The sequence below is a fragment of the Stenella coeruleoalba genome (genome assembly GCF_951394435.1).
Source record: "Stenella coeruleoalba genome assembly, chromosome: 12".
Lineage (NCBI taxonomy): Eukaryota > Metazoa > Chordata > Mammalia > Artiodactyla > Delphinidae > Stenella > Stenella coeruleoalba.
Window position 1 is genome coordinate 47968141 of NC_137158.1, and position 21166 is coordinate 47989306.

Here is a 21166-nt window from a genome sequence, read left to right on the forward strand (position 1 = left end):
GCGAACTAGTCTTTACGCTGTAGACAATCAAATAATTTCCTTTCTTTGCTTCCATACTTTCTCTAATAAGTCTTTCTTCTGGCTCCTTTGGTGGAGTGCTCCTAACTACCTCCAGCTTGTCTTTACCCAATTAGAATCCATAAATGCTCAAACAAACTCTTAAAAATTTTAATATGCCTCGGTGTATCTTTTTTTTTTTTTTTAAGAAGATGTTGCGAGTAGGAGTTTTAGTAATTTATTTATTTATTTTTGCTGTGTTGTGTCTTCGTTTCTGTGCGAGAGCTTTCTCTAGTTGTGGCAAGCAGGGGCCACTCCCTATCGTGGTGCGTGGGCCTCTCACCATCGCGACCTCTCGTTGCAGAGCACAGGCTCCGGACGCGCAGGCTCAGGAGCTGTGGCTCACGGGCTCAGTTCCTCCGCGGCATGTGGGATCCTTCCAGACCAGGGCTCGAACCCGTGTCCCCTGCATTAACAGGCAGACTCTCAACCACTGCACCACCAGGGAAGCCCAACCTCAGTGTATCTTTTAACACTGGTGATTTCTAAACCCACTTCTTAATCCCTAAAGTGGAAAGGACTATAAAAGGGCTGTTGTGGGGGCTTCCCTGGTGGCGCAGTGGTTGAGAGTCCGCCTGCAGATGCAGGGGACACGGGTTCGTGCCCCGGTCCCGGAGGATCCCACATGCCGCGGAGCGGCTGGCCCTGTGAGCCATGGCCGCTGAGCCTGCGCGTCCGGTGCCTGTGCTCTGCAACGGGAGAGGCCACAGCAGTGAGAGACCGCGTACCGCCAAAAAAAAAAAAAAAAAAAAAGGTGGGGGGGAGGCTGTTGTGAAGACTAATTATATCAGTGTTTTGCATAAACAGGTGATCAATAAATACTGCCTCCTTTTCTTTCTGCCCAATCTGAAGTCTAAATTGTCTTCCAACACCATTTCTTTTAGTCCTTTTCAAGTGGAGGCTGCCTTTTCTCTTCAACTATCCCACAATGCACACCTTCCTCCTGATTCCCACTTCCCCATCCACTCTCTTTCAGCCCCATGCAAAACTCTCTGCCTTTATGATACTCGTGCCGGCTAGCTCTACCACCTTTTCTTCTCCGTGTGTCCCCTAATATCTTCCAAGCCATTTTCCCCATTGACTGAGGACTGTCACCTAGCTCAATTCTCCGTTTTTCCTCTGTTAATCATGTTGAACAGTTCAGTGTCCAACATGGTCACTTGTATGATTTTTTGACATTTACTCTAGAAACCTGCAGTTCACTTAAACCACCTCCACACACGTCCACACTTGTTATCAGCAAGAACTCCAGCTCTGAAATCTTAATAATTCTGTCTCTGCTCAAAACCTCCAATTCTTCTGATTCCTCACCTTTTATACTACTTATTCATTGATCTCATTAAGAGATTTAATTTAATTTCTTTAATGCCTAGATCCAGTCATTTTCCTCTGGTTGCTAAGCTTTTTCAGTTGCCTCTTCTTCCCCATCCATCACTTGAACTGTCTTGTCTGGGCATTTTCACTCTATAGTCTCTCCTGGACTGCCAAACCTGAGGCCCCGACAACGTAAGTGCCCTTCAGGAAACCATCTTCACAGCTCCATCACCGCAGCAGAAAAACACTGTGTAACTATTCACACAGGGGCTCTTACCAACTCCCAGTTTCCAATTTACCTGGGGCTCATTACTCCTCAACCCTTTCACTTATCTTGGATCCACTTCTTTTTCCATCTCTCAGCAGCTATTCCAAAGCAATGCCACTCTGCACAGTTTCCCTTTACTCTGAGATCTTGCCACCTCCTTCACCTAGGAAAGTCATTAAAATCAGATCCTACAACTACCTGTCCATCCCTCTTCCCACAAAAAGCTGTATCTACTCCAATCCTTCCCTCCTGTGTCGATGGAAAAGGTGTTTGAAACCTTCACCCACTGCCTCTCCCTCACCTCTGATTTCCCTCCAATTATTTCCATTTCCCTTATTTTCAACTTCTCCCTCTGAACTGGTATCTTCCTCTTGACCTATAAACTTGTTCAAATCTCACATATGTAAAGAACTCTCCCTTAATATCCCAAGCCCTTCTAATTACCTGTCCTCTTTCTTCCAAGAGCGATCTAAGCCTAGAATTTTCATATGCTTTATCTCCCATTCTTTTTTCTAATGGAATTTTTATTTTCTATAATAACCCTTTCCATTTGTTCAAGCCTTCTTTTGCATCCTTTCAGGGCATTTTAAATGGTCTTCATATTACTAGTACACATTTTTGGTTTAATTTATGCTTAGGTGTTTTTTGTTGTCATTGTAAATGATCCCACGCCCCTCCTTTTATATATCAAGAACCACTATGGCCCTAGTGGAAAAAAGCATGAATTCTGGGACTAGCCTGCCTGGGTTCAAATTCTGCTCTAGTTGTGTGACCAAGAAAATGTTATTTTACCTCCATCTGACTCCATTTCCTTATTTCTAAATGAAGATCATAATAGTATATACCTCATGGGGTTATGGTGAACACTGCAAGAGTTAATACATGTAAAACCTTTAGAACAGTGCCTGACCCACGATAAGCACTATGTTGGTATTAGCAGTTACAGACATATATATTTGAATATATAATTAATTTTTTGTCCTGATTGATTTGTTTACACACTGCTCCTTTACTAAATTCCTTATTTCTAGTAGTTTTTAGTTGATTTAGTTTTTTGGGAATGTGATCATGATGTCTGCAAATAGTGCTGATGCAACCTCCTTTAAAATACTTATATGTACATTTAATTCCTCCAGTGCCATATTAAATGCTTCTAGTATCTCCCTACTAAACATGATGCTGGCTTTGGGGCATAGATTATGTTGGGGTATATGTTATTAGATTATGTCCCTTTTTTCCCCTCACCAAGAATGGGTATTGAATTTGACCAATGCCTTTTCAGCATCTATGGAATTAGAAGCAAATGATTTTCTTCCCTAGGATCCCTCTCTAGACCCAGCCAAATGATTAATTATACCAATAGATGCCCTAACATTAAACATTTGGTTATGGCATATGAGTCTATTAAACTGCTGCTGAATTCACAGTGATAACATTTTATTTAGAATTTTTGCATTAATATTCTTTTTCAAGATACCCTTTCAATTTTTTCTTTGTGCCAATCCTTATCAGGTTTTTTTAGCTTGACAAAAACAATTTAGAAGTTTTCTTCTCTTCCTAGGTTCTTCGCTTGCTAGGCATTAGAATTATCTGCCCTTTAAAGGTTTACTAGTATTGCCCTGTGAAACTATATATTGGAGTAATTTGTCAGGGTTGGCAGCAATCTGACCATTTTTTTCCTAGAGAAATCTGTTTAGATTTTAAAACTTCAGTTTGGGTAAATTGTATTCTCTTAGAAAAGTTTTCAAATTTATTCATATGGAATTAAACAAAACAGTCTTTCGTTATCCTTTTAGTTCCCTCTGCTTTTATGGCTATTTCTCCCTTATTTCCTATTTTGTGCATTTGCCGTTAGTACTCTCCTTTTTATGACTGGTATAGCCAACAGTTTGTCTTTTCCCCCTGAAAAATCAGTTTTTAATTTTTTTTTTAGTTCTACTATTTTCCCACTTTCAGAAGCTGATAATCCACTTGTTACAGCCATAGGCAGAAGTAAAAATGCCCTTAACAATGGTGAGGATGACAATAGGAAGGCACCTAGTTACAATGACACTTCCCTGAATGTCACAAACATTGCTTACTAAAGAACTGGGAACCGTAGGCAGGCGCGCGCACACACACATACATACACACACACACACACACACACACACACACACACACACACACAGAACATTCGTGTGGGGGAGGAAGGGGAATGCTATAGTCTCAAGGATGGAGGACTCTACTTGTAACCTCAGAAGTTCTTGCATTCTAACAGTCACTCAACTACAAAGAAACTATTTCTACTGAAATCCAGGGCAGGTCAACCATCATTTTTAAAAATCAAAACAGCTGGACTTCCCTGGTGGCACAGTGGTTAAGAATCCACCTGCCAATGCAGCGGACACAGGTTCGAGCCCTGGTCCAGGAAGATCCCACATGCTGCGGAGCAACTAAGCCCATGTGCCACAACTACTAAGCCTGCGCTCTAGAGCCAAAAGCCACAACTACTGAGCCCACATGCCACAACTACTGAAGCCTGCGTGCCTAGAGCCCATGCTCCACAACAAGAGAAGCCACTGCAATGAAAAGCCTGCGCACCACAACAAAGAGTAGCCCCTGCTGGCCACAACTAGAGAAAGCCCACGTGCAGCAATGAAGACCCAACGCAGCCAAAACATAAATAAATTCATTAATAAAAAAAAAATCAAAACAGAATCAATCCTAGGCTTCATCAAACCTTGCACTATTTAAGAGAACTAAAAATAATTATTGGGAGAGCAAGACTGAAAAACCAACAATTTCATCTGTATTTCCCTTTTCCCTCTTTGAATATGGCCTATTAAAGATAAACCAAGAGATGGATTTGAGTTCTGCCTCTGACACTTACTAGGTGTGTGACCCTGGAAAGTAATATCTTTCCTAGTTCTCAGTTTGTTCATCCTCATAATAAACGTTATTTTTTTTTATAATCTTTATAAAGCCTTCCAGCTCTTAACAATAGGTGGCAGTAAAATATCACATTTGGAATCTTCTGCCCCCTGCTGGCATTTTAGCAAATTGCAAATTTTACCTTTCCAAAGCATTTACGTTCTGTTTTCCGTTCTGTGTATCTAATTTTCCTTCTTATAGTCCATTCATCTATCATCCCTAGCCTATCAAAGGCTAAGGCTTTCTTTAACGTTCTTTAACTTTCTTTAACTTTAACTTTCTTTAACTTGAACTTTAAAACAATCTTGTTACTTTTGCTGTTTAAATCTTCCTTCTCTCCTAGTTTCTTTGAAAGTTTTCTTGCAATCTCCACTATTGTGAGGGACTTTTATAATTTTCTTATGGTTCTATTTTTACTTTATAAATTTTGAGGCTAGTTAAAATTGGCATATACAAGATTAGCATTATTTTCACATTGGAATGTGAAGTAGCAGGATACAAAATTAATATACAGAAATCTGTTGTATTTCTTTACACTAACAATGAAACATCAGAAAGAGGAAGTAAAAAAAAAAAATCCCATTTAAAATCACATCAAAAAACCCAAAAAACCCAAAACCTAGGAATAAATTTAACCAAGCAGGTGAAAGACCTATAAGCAGAAAACTATAAAACATTGATAAAGGAAACTGAAGATGATTCAAAGAAATGGGAAGATATCTCATGCCCCTGGATTGGAATAATTAATATTGCTAAAATGGCTATACTACCCAAAGCAATCTACAGATTTACTTATTTTTTTATACAGTAGGTTCTTATTAGTCATCAATTTTATACACATCAGCGTATACATATCAATCCCAATCGCCCAATTCATCACACCACCATCCCCACCCACCCACCGCTTTCCCCACTTGATGTCCATACGTTTGTTCTCTACATCTGTGTCTTTATTTCTGCCCTGCAAACCAGTTCATCTGTACCATTTTTCTAGATTCCACAAATGTGCGTTAACATACGATATTTCCTTATTTCTTTCTGACTTACTTCACTCTGTATGACAGGCTCTATCTAGGTCCATCCATGTCTCTACAAATGACCCAATATCATTTCTTTTTATGGCTGAGTAATATTCCATTGTATATATGTACCACATCTTCTCTATCCATTTGTCTGTCGATGGGCATTTAAGATGCTTCCAGGACCTGGCTACAGTGCTGCAATGAACAATGGGGTGCAGGTGTCTTTGAATTATGGTTTTCTCTGTGTATATGCCCAGTAGTGGGATTGCTGGATCATATGGTAATTCTATTTTTAGTTTCTTAAGGAACCTCCATACTCTTTTCCATAGTGGCTGTATCAATTTACATTCCCACCAACAGTGCAAGAGGGTTCCCTTTTCTCCACACCCTCTGCAGCATTTGTTGTTTGTAGATTTTCTGATGATGACTATTCTAACCGGTGTGAAGTGATACCTCATTGTAGTTTTGATCTGCATTTCTCTAATATTTAGTGATGTTGAGCAGCTTTTCATGTGCACCTTGGCCATTTGTATGTCTTATATGGGGAAATGTCTATTTAGGTCTTCTGCCCATTTTTTGACTGGGTTGTTTGTTTTTTCAATATTGAGCTGCATGAGCTGTTTTAATATTTTGGAGATTACTCCTTTGCTGATTCGTTTGCAAATATTTTCTCCCATTCAGAGGGTTGTCTTTTTGTCTTGTTTATAGTTTCCTTTGCTGGGCAAAAGCTTTTAAGTTTCATTAGGTCCCATTTGTTTATTTTTGTTTTTATTTCCATTACGCTAGGAGGTGGGTCAAAAAAGATCTTGCTGTGATTTATGTCAAAGAGTGTTCCTCCTATGTTTTCCACTAAGAGTTTTATAGAGTCTGGTATTACATTTAGGTCTTTAATCCATTTTGATTTTATTTTTTCTGTATGATGTTAGGGAGTGTTCTAATTTCATTTTTTTACATGTAGCTGTCCAGTTTTCCCAGCACCACTTATTGAAGAGACTGTCTTTTCTCCATTGTATATCCTTCCTTTGTCATTAGTTGACCAGAGATGTGTGGCTTTACCTCTGGGCTTTCTATCCTGTTCCATTGATCTATATTTCTGTTTTTGTGCCAGTACCATACAGTTTTGATTACTGTAGCTTTGTAGTATTAGTCTGAAGTCAGGGAGCCTGATTCCTCTAGCTCCGATTTTTTCCCTCAAGATTGCTTTGGCTATTCGGGGTCTTCTGTGTTTCCATACAAATTTTAAGATTTTTTGTTCTGGTTCTGTGAAAAATGCAATTGGTAATTTGATAGGGATTGCACTGATCTCTGGACTGCATTGGGTAATATATTCATTTTCACAATATTGATTCTTCCAATCCAAGAACATGGTATATCTCTCCATCTGTTTGTGTCATCTTTGATCTCTTTCATCAGTGTCGTATAGTTTTCCGAGTACACGTCTTTTACCTCCTTAGGTAGGTTTATTCCTAGGTATTTCATTCTTTTTGTTGCAATGGTAAATGGGATTGTTTCCTTAATTTCTCTTTCTGATATTTTGTTGTTAGTGTATAGGAATGCAAGAGATTTCTGTGCATTAATTTTGTATCCTGCAACTTTACCAAACTCACTGATCTAGTAGTTTTCTGGTGGCATCTTTAGGATTCTCTAAGTATAGTATCATGTCATCTGCAAACAGTGATAGGTTTACTTCTTCTTTTCCAATTTGTATTCCTTTTATTTCTTTTTCTTCTCTGATTGTTGTGGCTAGGATTTCCAAAACTACGTTGAATAACAGTGGCAAGAGTGGACATCCTTGTCTTGCTCCTGATCTTAGTGGAAATGGTTTCAGTTTTTCACCATTGAGAATGATGTTTGCTGTGGGTTTGTCATATACAGCCTTTATTAGGCTGAGGTAGGTTCCCTCTGTGCCCACTTTCTGGAGAGTTTTTATCATAAATGGGTGTTGAATTTTGTCAAAAACTTTTTCTGCATCTACTGAGATTATATGGTTTTTATTCTTCAATTTGTTAATATGGTGTATCACATTGATTGATTTGCATATATTGAAGAATCCTCGCATCCCCAGGATAAATCTCACTTGCTCATGGTGTATGATCCTTTTAATGTATTGTTGGATTCTGTTTGCTAGTATTTTGTTCAGGACTTTTGCATCTATATTCGTCAGTGATATTGGTGTGTAATTTTCTTTTTTTGTAGTATCTTTGTCTGGTTTTGGTATCGGGGTGATGGTGGCCTCATAGAATGAGTTTGGGAGTGTTTCTTCCCTTGCAATTGTTTGGAAGAGTTTGAGAAGGATGGGTGTTAGCTCTTCTCTAAATGTTTGATAGAATTTACCTGTGAAGCCATCTGGTCCTGGACTTTTGTTTGTTGGAAGATTTTTAATCACAGTTTCAATTCCATTACTTGTGATGATGGGTCTGTTCATATTTTCTGTTTCTTCGTGGTTCAGTCTTGGAAGGTTATACCTTTCTAAAATTTGTCCATTTCTTCCAGGTTGTCCATTTTATTGGCATAGAGTTGCTTGTAGTAGTCTTGTGATGCTTCGTATTTCTGTGGTGTCCATTGTAACTTCTCCTTTTTCATTTCTAATTTTATTGATTTGAGTCCTCTCCCTCTTTTTCTTGATGAGTCTGGCTAAAGGTTTATCAATTTTGTTTATCTTCTCAAAGAACCAGCTTTTAGTCTTATTGATCTTTGCTATCGTTTTATTTCTTTCTATTTCGTTTATTTCTGCTCTGACTTTTATGATTTCTTTCCTTCTACTAACTTTCAGTTTTGTTTGTTCTTCTTTCTCTAGTTCCTTTAGGTGTAAGGTTAGATTGTTTATTTGAGATTTTTCTTGTTTCTTGAGGTAGGATTGTATTGCTATAAACTTCTCTCTTAGAACTGTTATTGCTGCATCCCATAGGTTTTGGATTGTCGTGTTTTCATTGTCATTTGTCTCTAGGTATTCTGTGATTTCCTCTTTGATTTCTTCAGTGATCTCTTGGTTATTTAGTAATGTATTGTTCAGCCTGCATGTGTTTGTGTTTTTTATGGTTTTTTCCCCATAATTTATTTCTAATCTTACAGCGTTTGGTCGGAAAACACGCTTAATATGATTTCAATTTCCTTAAATTTACCAAGGCTTGATTTGTGACCCAAGATGTGATCTATCCTGGAGAATGTTCCATATGCACTTGAGAGAAAGTGTAATCTGCTGTTTTTGGATGGAATGTCCTATAAATATCAATTAAATCTATCTGGTCTATTGTGTCATTTAAAGCTTGTGTTTCCTTATTAATTTTCTGTCTGGATGATCTGTCCATTGATGTAAGTGAGGTGTTAAAGTCCCCCACTATTATTGTGTTACGGCCAATTTCCTCTTTTATAGCTGTTAGCATTTGCCTTAGGTGCTCCTATGTTGGGTGCATATATAATTGTTATATCTTCTTCTTGGATTGATCCCTTGATCATTATGTAGTGTCCTTCCTTGTCTCTTGTAACATTCTTTACTTTAAAGTCTATTTTATCTGATATGAGTAGTGCTACTCCAGCTTTCTTTTGATTTCCATTTGCATGGAATATCTTTATCCATCCCCTCACTTTCAGTCTGTATGTGTCCCTAGGTCTGAATTGGGTCTCTTGTAGACAGCATATATATGGGTCTTGTTTTTGTATCCATTCAGTGAGCCTGTGTCTTTTGGTTGGAGCATTTAGTCCATTCACATTTAAGGTAATTATCAATATGTATGTTCCTATTACTATTTTCTGAATTGTTTTGGGTTTGTTTTTGTAGGTCCTTTTCTTCTCTTGTGTTTCCCATTTAGAGAAGTTCCTTTAGCATTTGTTGTAGAGCTGGTTTGGTGGTGCTGAATTCTCTTAGCTTTTGCTTGTCTGTAAAGCTTTTGATTTCTCCACTGAGTCTGAATGAGATCCTTGCCGGGTAGAGTAATCTTGGTTGTAGTTTCTTTCCTTTTATCACTTTAAATATATCATGCCACTGCCTTCTGGCTTGTAGAGTTTCTGCTGAGAAATTAGCTGTTAACATTATGGGAGTTCCCTTGTATGTTATTTGTCGTTTTTCCCTCCCTGCTTTCAATAATTTGCCTTTGTCTTTAATTTTTGTCAATTTGATTACTATGTGTCTTGGTGCGTTTCTCCTTGGGTTTATCGTGCCTTGGACTCTCTGTGCTTCCTGGACTTGGGTGGCTACTTCCTTTCCCATGTTAGGGAAGATTTCAACTATAATCTCTTCCAATATTTTCTCAGGTCTTTCTCTCTCTCTTCTCCTTCTGGGACCCCTATAATGCGAACCTTGGTATGTTTAACGTTGTCCCAGAGGTCTCTTATGCTGTCTTCATTTCCTTTCATTCTTTTTTCTTTATTCTGTCCTGTGGCAGTGAATTTCACCAATCTGTCTTCCAGGTCACTTATCCGTTCTTCTGCCTCAGTTATTCTGCTATTGATTCCTTCTAGTGCAGTGTTCATTTCAGTTATTGTACTGTTCATCTCTGTTTGTTTGTTCTTTAATTATTCTAGGTCTTTGTTAAACATTTCTTGCATCTTTTCGATCTTTGCCTCCTTTCTTTTTCTTTGGTCCTGGATCATCTTCACTATCATTATTCTGAATTCTTTTTCTGGGAGGTTGCCTATCTCCACTTCATTTAGTTGTTTTTCTGAGGTTTTAATCTTATTCCTTCATCTGGTACATAGTCCTCTGCCTTTTCATTTTGTCTGTCTTTCTGTGAATGTGGTTTTCGTTCCACAGGCTGCAGGACTGTAGTTCTTCTTGCTTCTGCTGTCTGCCCTCTGGTGGATGAGGCTATGTAAGAGGCCTGTGCCAGCTTCCTGATGGGAAGGACTCGTGGTGGGTAGACCTGGGTGTTGCTCTGCTGGGCAGATCTGAGTAAAACTTTAATATGCTTGTCTGCTGATGGGTGGGGCTGCGTTCCCTCCCTGTTCGTTGTTTGGCCAACTCCAGGAGGGCTCACACCAAGGAGTACTTCCCAGAACTTCTGCTGCCGGTGTCCTTGTCCTCGCAGTGAGCCAGAGCTGCCCCCCGCCTCTGCAAGAGACCCTCCAACACCAACAGGCAGGCCTGGCTCAGTCTCCTATGGGGTCAGTGCTCCTTCCCCCTCAGTCCCGATGTGCACACTACCCTGTGTGTGCCCTTCAAGAGTGGAGTCTCTGTTTCTCCCAGTCATGTCAAAGTCCTGCAATCAAATTCCGCAAGGCTTCAAAGTCTGATTCTCTGGAAATTCCTCCTCCCAGTGCCAGACACCCAGGTTGGGAAGCCTGACATGGGGCTCAGAACCTTCACTCCAGTGGGTGGACCTCTGTGGTATAACTGTTCTCCAGTTTGTGAGTCACCCACCCAACGGTTATGGGATTTGATTTTATTGTGATTGCGCCCCTCCTACTGTCTCATTGTGGCTTTCCCTTTGTCTTTGGATGTGGGGTATCCTTGCTGAGTTCAGTGTCTTCCTGACGATGATCGTTCAGCAGTTAGTTGTGATTCTGGTGCTCTTGCAAGAGGGAGTCAATCTACAGATTTAATGCGATCCCTATCAAAATACCCATGACATTTCTCAAAGAACTGGAATAAATAATACTAAAATTTATACGGAACCACAAAAGACCCAGAAAGTCAAAACAACTGTGAGGAAAAAGAACAAAGCTGGAGGCATAATCATTCCAGACTTCAGACAATACTACAAAGCTACAGTAATCAAAACAATACTACAAAGCTACAGTAATCAAAACAATGTGGTGTTGGTACAAAAACAGACATATAGATCAACGGAAAAGAACACAGAGCCCAGAAATAAACCCACGCACCTATGGTCAATTGATCTACGCCAAAGGAGGCAAGAATATACAATGAAGAAAAGACAATCTCATCAACAAGTGGTGCTAGGAAAGCTGGATAGCTACATGTAAATCAGTGAAATTAGAACCTCTCATCACACCACATGCAAAACTAAACTCAAAATGGTTTGTCATGACACCATAAAACTCCTAGAAGAGAATATAGACAAAACATTCTCGGACATAAATCATAGCTGTATTTTCTTAGATCAGTTTCCCAAGGCAAAAGAAATAAAAGCAAAAATAAACAAATTGGACCTAATCAAACTTAAAAGCTTTTGCACAGCAAACGAAACCATTAACAAAAGAAAAAGACAACATATGGAATGGGAGAAAATATTTGCAAACAATACGACTGACATTAGTATCCAAAATATATACAAATAGCTCATACAACTCAATATCAAAAAAACAAACAACCCAATCAAAAAATGCACAGAAGTAAGTAGACATTGCTCCAAAGAAGATACAGACAGTTCCCCAAAGAAGACATTCAGATGGCCAACAGGCACATGAAAAGATGCTCAACTTTGCTAATTATTAGAGAAATGCAAATTAAAACCACAATGAGGTATCACTTCACACCAGTCGGAATGGATGTCATCAAAAAGTGTACAAATAATAAATGCTGGAGGGTGTGGAGAAAAGGAAACCCTCCTACACTCTTGGTAGAAATGTAAATTGGTGCAGCCACTATGGAAAACTGTATGGAGGTTCCTTAAAAAACTAAAAGTAGAGCTACCATATGATCCAGCAATCCCACTCCTGGGCATGTATCCAGAAAAGATGAAAACTCTAATCTGAAAAGATACATGCACCCCAATGTTCATAGCGGCATTATTTACAATAGCCAAGACATGGAAACAACCCAAGGCCCATCAACAGACGACTGGTTTAAGAAGATGGGGTATATGTCTACAATGGAATACTACCAAGCCATAAAAAAGAATGAAATATTGCTATTTGCAACAACATGAAACAACCTAGGGAATATTATATTAAGGGAAGTCAGACATAGAAAGATAAATATATGATATCACTTAAATATGAAATCTAAAAAATAATACAAATGAATCTATCTACAAAACAGAAACAGACTCAAAGACATAGAAAACAAACTTATGGTAATCAAAGGGGAAAGGAGGGGGGAGGGATAAATTAGAAGTATGGAATTAACAGATACAAGTTACTATACATAAAACAGATAAACAACAAGGATTTATTGTATAGCAGAGGGAACTATATTCAATATCTTTTAACAACCTGTAGTAGGAAATAATCTGAAGAAAAAAATATAACTGAATCACTTTGTTGTACACCTGAAACTAAAAAAATATTGTAAACCTACTATAATTTAAAAAAAATACATATATATATATAAAAGTAGCTTTCTCCATGCCTGATAATGCTTTTTTTTCCCTTGAAGTCTATTCTCTCTGATATGAATATTAACTATCTCAGCTTGCCTTTGGAGAATATATGCCTAGTGTATCTTCTTTATCTTTTCACTTTCAAACTTTCAGTATCCTTAGGTATGTTCCTCATAAAGAACTTTTTGCTGGATTTTTTTCCAATTTGAATCCTTTCTTTCAACTGGAGAGTTTAGCCCTTTATCAAGCACTGTCAAAAATCTAATCCCAGTAGCACTTCCTTGGCTTCTGCCAGGATACACTAGCCAAATCTTACCTTTGTTGATGTGTGGTCTTTCTTCTCCCTTACCAGGCCCAGCACATCTGCAGCCAGGATTTGCTAGGATTTAACCCTAGTTATAGGCCTAGGAGCAAAGAGGAGAGGGGCAGTTACTGTCTTGGACTGCGGGGGAGAGGGGGAAACGGGTGGGAGGAGGAGGGGTGGATATCAGCCTCTGAAGCATCTTCCAGCATAAGCAGAGGTGACTTATTAGGGAAGGCTGGGCTGCTTCTGAAAGACTATAGGATGCAGTAGGGACTGTAGAGTCAACATCTTCAGAGGCATCCATCCAGGTTTCCCCATGGCATGTTTCAAGGTTCTAGGTTTTCCCTACCAGCACCTTGAATTTCACAAAATATAATGTGGCTGAACATTTAAGTCAAGTCTCTGAAGCTTTGTGACTGTAACAATTAGATGCTCAGCCTGAATCTCAGCTGTTTCAATCCTTCCATTGCAGGAGAAAAGGCCTCCTTATGAGCTCCCCAGAGGTCCTTTGGCTCTCACATTTCAGTATTAACAGCTTGATAACATCCCTCAGTCTCTCATTATCCTTCTATAGGTCATCAATACAACTAAGCAGTAACCAGCCAATTCTGCTGTTTTTGTAGACACTGTCCTTTCTGTATTTATCAAACACCTGCCTCATTGAACTTCTAGAGAATTCCTCTCCATGGGGATATTTGCCTAAGTTACCACCTGTTTCTGGGGTCTCTAAAACCACCCCCAGGTTGAGCGACTTGCTAGAAGGGCCCACAGGACTAAGCATAGACCTGTACTCACAACTGTGATTTATTACAGAGAAAGAACACCAAGCAAAATCAGCAAAGGGAACAGGCACATGAACAAAGTCCAGATGAAATGAGCACGAGCTCCAAGAGTCTTTTCCCAATGGAGTCACATAGGATGAGCTTAATTCCTCCAGCAATGATGTATAATAATATGTATAAAGTACTGTCCACCAGGAAGCTGGCCTGAGCCTGGGCATAGCAGTCCAGGGTTTTTATTGTGCCCAGTCAAGTAGGCACTCTTTGCCTAGCACGTACCAAATTCGTGATTCCCAGAAGGAAAGCAGGTGTTCAACATAAACCCTATTGTCTGTACAAACATTTCAGGCACAGTAAACCACTCTTATCAATTAGGGAATGGGGGGAACACCCGTGAAATCCAAACTGCTGGACAGTAGCCACAGGTGGACCTCAGAAGCAGGCCTTTCTAAGGATAACAGGTTCAGGCCTGCTTTGGTAACTCTTTTCTGCACACCATCTGTGAAATATCTAGTAACTGAGCCATAACCTTGTGCCAAGGCCTATATGTACACCACTCACCAGCCAGGATGTCATCCTCTTCATCCTTTGGGAGGGAGATGAACCAGCTCCTAATCTCCTATTAACCCTGTTTTCTCAGATCTCACTCCTGGTCCACTTGTGTTAGTCTGGGTCCTCCAAGAAGCAGACACCAAGACCAAGAAGGGATCAGCTATAGAACAGACTTACTAGGGGCAGTGCTGGTGAGGAAAAGCAGGGTGGGAACTGGGGTTGGTGGGAGGCTGGGAGGCAACCAGCCCCTGATGCAGGCATGACCCCAGGTAAATGAAAGAAGGAAGGTTGGGTGAAAGTGACTGAGAGACTATAACGCAATCCTAAAGGAGTCTGGCAAGACCGTCAGGTAGTCTTCAAGCCAAAGGGAAGGAGTCAACTCTCTGCCATGCTCAGCCCCTGGTTGGCAGCAGCATGAGGCAGAGCCTGTGCGTTAATGTGGGGATGACCAGAGTGCAGAGGCTGGAGGGCCTTCAGTCCCTTATGTCCTTCCTGCTGGAGAGCTGAGGGGTGCATTCTCCTGGCTGCCACGACCATGACTGTAGCTCTCAAAATACACCTGAAAAAGATTTGTGATCAAAACAGATATTTAGCACCAACAGCACATGGTAATTTGCAATAATACCTTTCAGCTAAAATTTTTTTTAAAAGGTTAATTATAAAACCCCTTTAATAAAATAATCTTTTTAATTTAATAAAAAGAACAATATCCTATGTGGGTGAATTCTGGGGAAAAGACTTTTCCAAATTGCTTGGTGAATTGGAAGCTGACACACAGCGTATTGTATTAGGACTAAATCAAAGTTACTCAATGACAAAAAAATAAATACCTCTAAATGTTCATAACTCAAGTAATTTTCTGAAATATGGTTTACATTAATTAATACTTAGAGTAAAATACCATTTGTGAGTTTTTCCTCCTGATTGACCTCAGATACCCTTGATAAAGAAAAAGCATTCCTACACATTCTACACCTAGTTCTTAGGTTGACTATAAATGACCACACGTACAACTTCTGAGGCAAACAAACTGAACAACGTTTATAGATATTTCTAAAATTATTTTATATACAGTTTGGGAACTTCTAAATCATATATGCTTAGATGATAAAATGGATAAATACCTTCTTACATAGTATCTAATAGGATTTGTTTTCTAATTTTTATCAATGCTATCCTCAAAGGCAACATTCGCCATCAATATTTGTAACATAAAACTCACCCAGGGAGACTAGAGTTTTTGCATCTGCTACGATTCAACAGAAAACTGGTCCCACAGCTGCTCTGGCAGCTTCTTCCAACCAATATGCTTTTAACTAATTCAGATTAAATAGTTCCTAAAATCAAACAGTTAATTCCTACTAAAAAAAACTGTTCCACCATAGTAACTAGGTTCAGCCTTTGCATGGACTTTATGACTTGCTGGTACAAATAACAGAAGCTACTAGAAATAAATAATAAATAAAATATATAACATGAAAGAATTGCAAAATGTTTATTTTTTTAATGCGATTAATACCATTTTAATGTAGGAGAGGCCATCTTTATTTACAGGCTAATAAAAAAATACTAAATTCAACACAACTAGATATAATACGTTTGTCAAAAATCCTATAGATTTGAGGCTGACCCTATGTGGAAGACTGGATAGGTGGGATAGTGATTACGTAATAAGGATGTCAGAAATGTGCAACTTACACATGAATCAATATACTGTTTCTAAACATGAAAACAAAATAAGTCCACGGTGGGGGGAACAGAACCAGCACCAATGACAAGCTGGGCTAACTTTTGACAACTGTTCAGCTAAAACCATTCAGTTATATTACCAAGGATCAAAAAACTGTCATCTCTTTTCAATCTATTTTAACAAGTCTCATAACCCAAATGTTGTCTGCCATCATATTCACAACAGACACTTAGAATTTTAGAAGTTAAATGTAAATATATACACACATACATACAACCCTCACATTCTTGAAAATATTTTCTCAGCTATTCTGTTTGTGTGTGCATATGTATATTTTTCTTTTTCCTTTTTAATTTAATGGCTTTGCAACAGTTCTCTCCTTATCTGTTTGGTTTTGTCCTTGAAACTCGTTATGAGTTTCTTTCCTGTAAACGTGAAAACATAAAAACTGTTTCTCATTCAGTCCTTTGGGAAAAGTCTGTAATTCTTAGTTCATCCCCCAAAGACTATATATTCTAAAATGAACTTTTAACTGAGTACTTTCTAAACACCTGATGGGAATCTCATAGTAGCATCTGAGCAACAGTGCTCTCACATAGGCCTGCAAAAGCAAGGTGAGGCAGGAATGAAATGGGAACTGACCTTTGCAATTTTAAACTACCTGGGAAATTTTTCATTCTGCTTATCACCCCAAGAAAGTTTGTATCACAACCATCTCATACAGTTCTTCATATCACATGGCGTCCTCACAGAAATGCCAATTCAAGGCTCTAAAGAAAAAACGCTTTATAGACACATTAGTTCTTGAAAATCAAAAGGTGTTACCTAATATTTCCTAAGGAATCAGTCTTAGTGGTAAAGGATACTCTCTGAAAAAGTGCCATGGCCATCCCATCCCAGGCTGTGTTTTAAAAAGGTAAAATAACATGGTTTCAAGTCAAAACAAAAAGTTTTCAGATACGTGACAATGGAAATTTTTTTGACTAAATGAATACACTGGCTAAAATCCAGTTTGCAGATCTCATGTCATGCATGGGGGCATGTGTTGGAGCAGGGGATGCATAAGGAGAAGACTTTTTTTCTTTTAAGAGGCCTAGCCTACCAGGAGCAAACAATAACATGTAGCTTGCTTATTCAGTTATACAATTAAATACTAGCTTCTGCTTAGAGGCAACGCTATGCTACAAGGTATTTTAATATCAGTAACCATATATACTATAAAGTGCATTTCTATTACAAATTAACATGGTGATATACAGATGGACAAAACCACCCAAAACAAACCATAAATGAGCAACAGTTAAAACATAAAATTTATAAATAGCAAAACCACCAAATAAAGTATATACATTTTATAGATTTACCTATGAACAAATATACAGTGCATCTAGGAAAGATAAAAGAACATGTTTTATATCCCATAACATTTGAACATTAGAAAGAGATACTGATAACACTATAAAAGCCTTCTCCCAATCAATACTGCCTTCAACGTATGTCCTTTAAAACAATGATATTGGCAAAACTATCATCTCTTTAAATGCAATATTTTCACTTTCCCCTGCCCAGTACAGTGGCCTGCGGAACAGTAAATAAGAGAGCAGGCACTCCATGCTTATTCCTGGGATAAGCGAAGTAGCAATCTAGTATGCATATGAAAAGCACTTTAGTCAAACAAACACAAACAAGAAAAGCCAACCAAAACAATTACCATTTCAAAACAGGTTCACCTTATCTTACCCTCCAGTGCCTCAGCTTTCTGGATGACTGGCAAATCAGTTAGGTACTTTCAGAGAAAACTGCTTTTGAATGTATCTCATTGACATGGTAATAAATTTGAGCTTTTACTGACAGAAAAGATGTATCTTTAAGTGCCAGGACTATCACAAGACAAACATTATGAACAACTCAAAATGTATAAAACTGTCTTTCGTGGATTCCAGAAAAAAAGCATTTGTGACTAAACATTAATAACGTAATACTCCAATACCATGCACACAAGATCAACATAATTGAGAACAGATATTTTACACTCATCTGCATTTCTTCTAAAAACCTAAAATGTACAATGTACAATAACTTTTCTGAAACTATTTCTAGTGCAGCATTGATTGATAACGGATTGCTTAAAGAAAACTATTTTGTACTGAATGAATAACACTGAAAAGCAAACTCATAATAAATGATCATTGAGAACTGATTTAGATATCAGGAAGCACATTAAGTTAAAAAAAAAAAATTAAGTCAAGCCTACATTTCTGCTATTCAAGTTCTGTCCTTTGAAACACCACACTTAACATTCTGGAATATACAGTATGAATTCATTTATTCTCTTATATTTAAAGGCTATTTCTTAAAAACATTCCAGTTAGCACTGTCCTTCTACTAAATGGAAAAGGAATCAAATAAAACAGTAGTGCTTCATTTAGTACTTAAGAGCCTACTACTATCCTTTTGGGAAACACATGCTTTGGTGCTTTACAATTTTAAGAAAATCAAAATTACTTTACATGCAATAGCCAATTATGGTATACCACAGAAAATAGGGAGTTTTATGCATTTAGAATTGTTCACGTGAAGCCCTGAGGTACCCGCCTTTCATTTAGGCAACAGCCTCCCTTGATCTTGTACAGTCTTTGTCACCGTCTTCCCTAGTGCCCCAAATTCAGAATAGTCTGATTAACAATCTTGTCTGGAGATAGTCAGTTTAATAAGATTTTTTATGATACAGACTGTGCAGATCATCTAATTTAGAAGCACCATCTTCGAGTGGAGTTTCACTTGAAGTTCCTAGGTCTCCATTTTCATGTCCATCAGTTACTGCTTTCTTATTAAATCCTGAAAGAAAGAGAAAAAATCCAGATACTTTCTAGTTAAAAAAAAAAACTCATACTTTTATTGAGCTATAACAAAGGAATGCCCACTGTAATTAATAATAATATGGAGCAAATAATGGGACCCTAGATTAATCAAGTCAGCAATCTCTGACAAAGGAATTCTTCCTTCTTATAGCAGATATCAAACACTGTACAGATTTTTTAATATTATCTATTGGACCTATCTAAAAATTATATAAAATTTCCTACCAAATTTTCTATGAAACTTAGAACTGACACACACAATCCCAAAATTCAGTAAGTTCTACTCACACAAATACCTGTTGAACTGTAAACTGTATTTTTCTTTTACATTTTGCTTTCACATTATTTAACTTCAGTTCACTGAGGCACATACTAGTTTACCATTACATCTAATTTGTCCAATGTCCAGATAAAATTTAAAACTAATTTTGGTTAATCTACAAATAGTACACATTTTGAGTCACATTTTAAGTGGTTTGCAATTTACACAGGTGATAGAGAACCTTTTAGCCTCAGCTGCAAAAAGCAAGGGACAAGACCTCTAATCCTGACAAAAAATAGAAGAAAGGGTGAAAGACAACAAAAGCAAAGCAAAAGTAGCTCAACAGCGCAAGGTTTTGACATAGTGTCACAATCGTTTTGTTCAAGATGCACGGGGAGAACGATTGCTACTGCTGTCTTTGTATAGATAATTCACAACATATAGATTTACCAAAAGGGCAACAGTTCATCAGTTCACTATAAAACTCTATGCCAGCAGTTCTCAAACTTTTTGGTCTCAGGATGCCTTTACACTCTTAATAAGTACTGAGAATTGCAAAGAGCTTTTGTTCATGTGGGTTATTAATGTTATGTGAGGTACTGATGTTTACCATATTAGTGATTAAAACTGAGAAATCTAAAAAAAATTTATTACTTTATTAAAAATGATAATAAACTCCATAAATGTTAACATAAATAACATATTTGTTTAGTGAAAATAATTCTACTTTCCAAAAAATTTAGTCAGAAGAATATCATTATTTTACAGTTTTGCAAATATCCTTAATGTCTGGCTTTACAGAAGATAGCTGGATTCTCATATTTGCTTCTACTCAATGAGTTACAAGTATATGAAGAAAGTTCACTCTCACACAGATATATAGATAGAAGAGGGAAGAGTAACTCAGCTTTTTCAGATAACTGTCAATATTCTTCTTTGATCGTATACCAAAATTTTACAGTATAGAATCTAAAACCATATCAATGAACTTTCACACTCTGCTACATTAAAATCATTTGTCTATCTTGCACTTTGAATGGCTCTTTTACCCATGCAGGATTTAGTAACATCATGCACTGGTCATTTGAAAAATATCAGATCACTGAGTTACGTAGCAATTGCAAAAGCTGACACATTTCATTTTACTATATCAAAAAAAAATCACAGTCGTTAATATCACCACCAGTCTTATTAGAAAAGTTCTTTAAGTGTCCGGAAGCTGTTGAGCTCATGGTGGTTGATGCGTGTTTTACAAAATTCTAATTTTCACTTGAAAGCTCACGTTTTATCACTGGCAATAAATAGTGAGTTGTTCTCTTTGAAGTGATGGATTCACTTTGTTCATTTTAAAGAAAATGGCTGCCAAATAGTCTGAACAACCATAATTTGTCGGTCATTCTTTCAAGTAAAAATTGTCATGCTGTCATCCATGAAAAAAATGACTAGTTCAGCTAGCAAATTAATCACTTAAGTACTTTTCCTCAAGACCAGTATCTCTGCTCAGCATACACTCAGTAATACAATGCATACTTCCCATTTCATCACACAGAATATTAAAAAGTCATATATTCAAGATTTAATAAAATTAGCAGTTTTTACTATTTCATCAAGGATATTCTTAAGAGAAGCTGGCATTTTCTTCTTCTTCATTCTGAGTGGATGGCAAGGAAGAACACAGTGATCACTAGTAAAGTGGTACTACTGCTTTGACTCGCAGTAAAGTATCAATAGTTTTACCCCCATTGCTTTTGTACCATCAGTGCAAATATCAACACAGCAAAAAAAGACAAACAATGCCTTAGTGTTATTATGAAAAGTTTTGACCTCAAGAACCCCCTGAAAGGTCTCAGGGTCCCACAAAGATCCATGTATCACAATTTAAGAACCACTGCTCCATGTAAAAGAAAGTGCTAGAATTTTTCTT

General features: G+C 37.8%; 1 protein-coding gene across 3 annotated transcripts in view; it reads right to left on the reverse strand.

The window, feature by feature from the left end:
- GOPC (golgi associated PDZ and coiled-coil motif containing) overlaps positions 1 to 21166 on the reverse strand; it is a 71448-nt gene that overhangs the window by 13623 nt on the left and 36659 nt on the right. For all 3 annotated transcript variants that reach the window (XM_079939164.1, XM_079939163.1, XM_079939162.1), the window contains exons 8-9: positions 14439 to 18957; positions 13111 to 13198 (exon numbers count right to left, since the gene is read on the reverse strand). In XM_079939164.1, the coding sequence (XP_079795290.1) occupies positions 18827 to 18957 (131 nt within the window). In that variant the 3' untranslated portion in view covers positions 13111 to 13198; positions 14439 to 18826. The remainder of the gene's footprint in view (positions 1 to 13110; positions 13199 to 14438; positions 18958 to 21166) is intronic.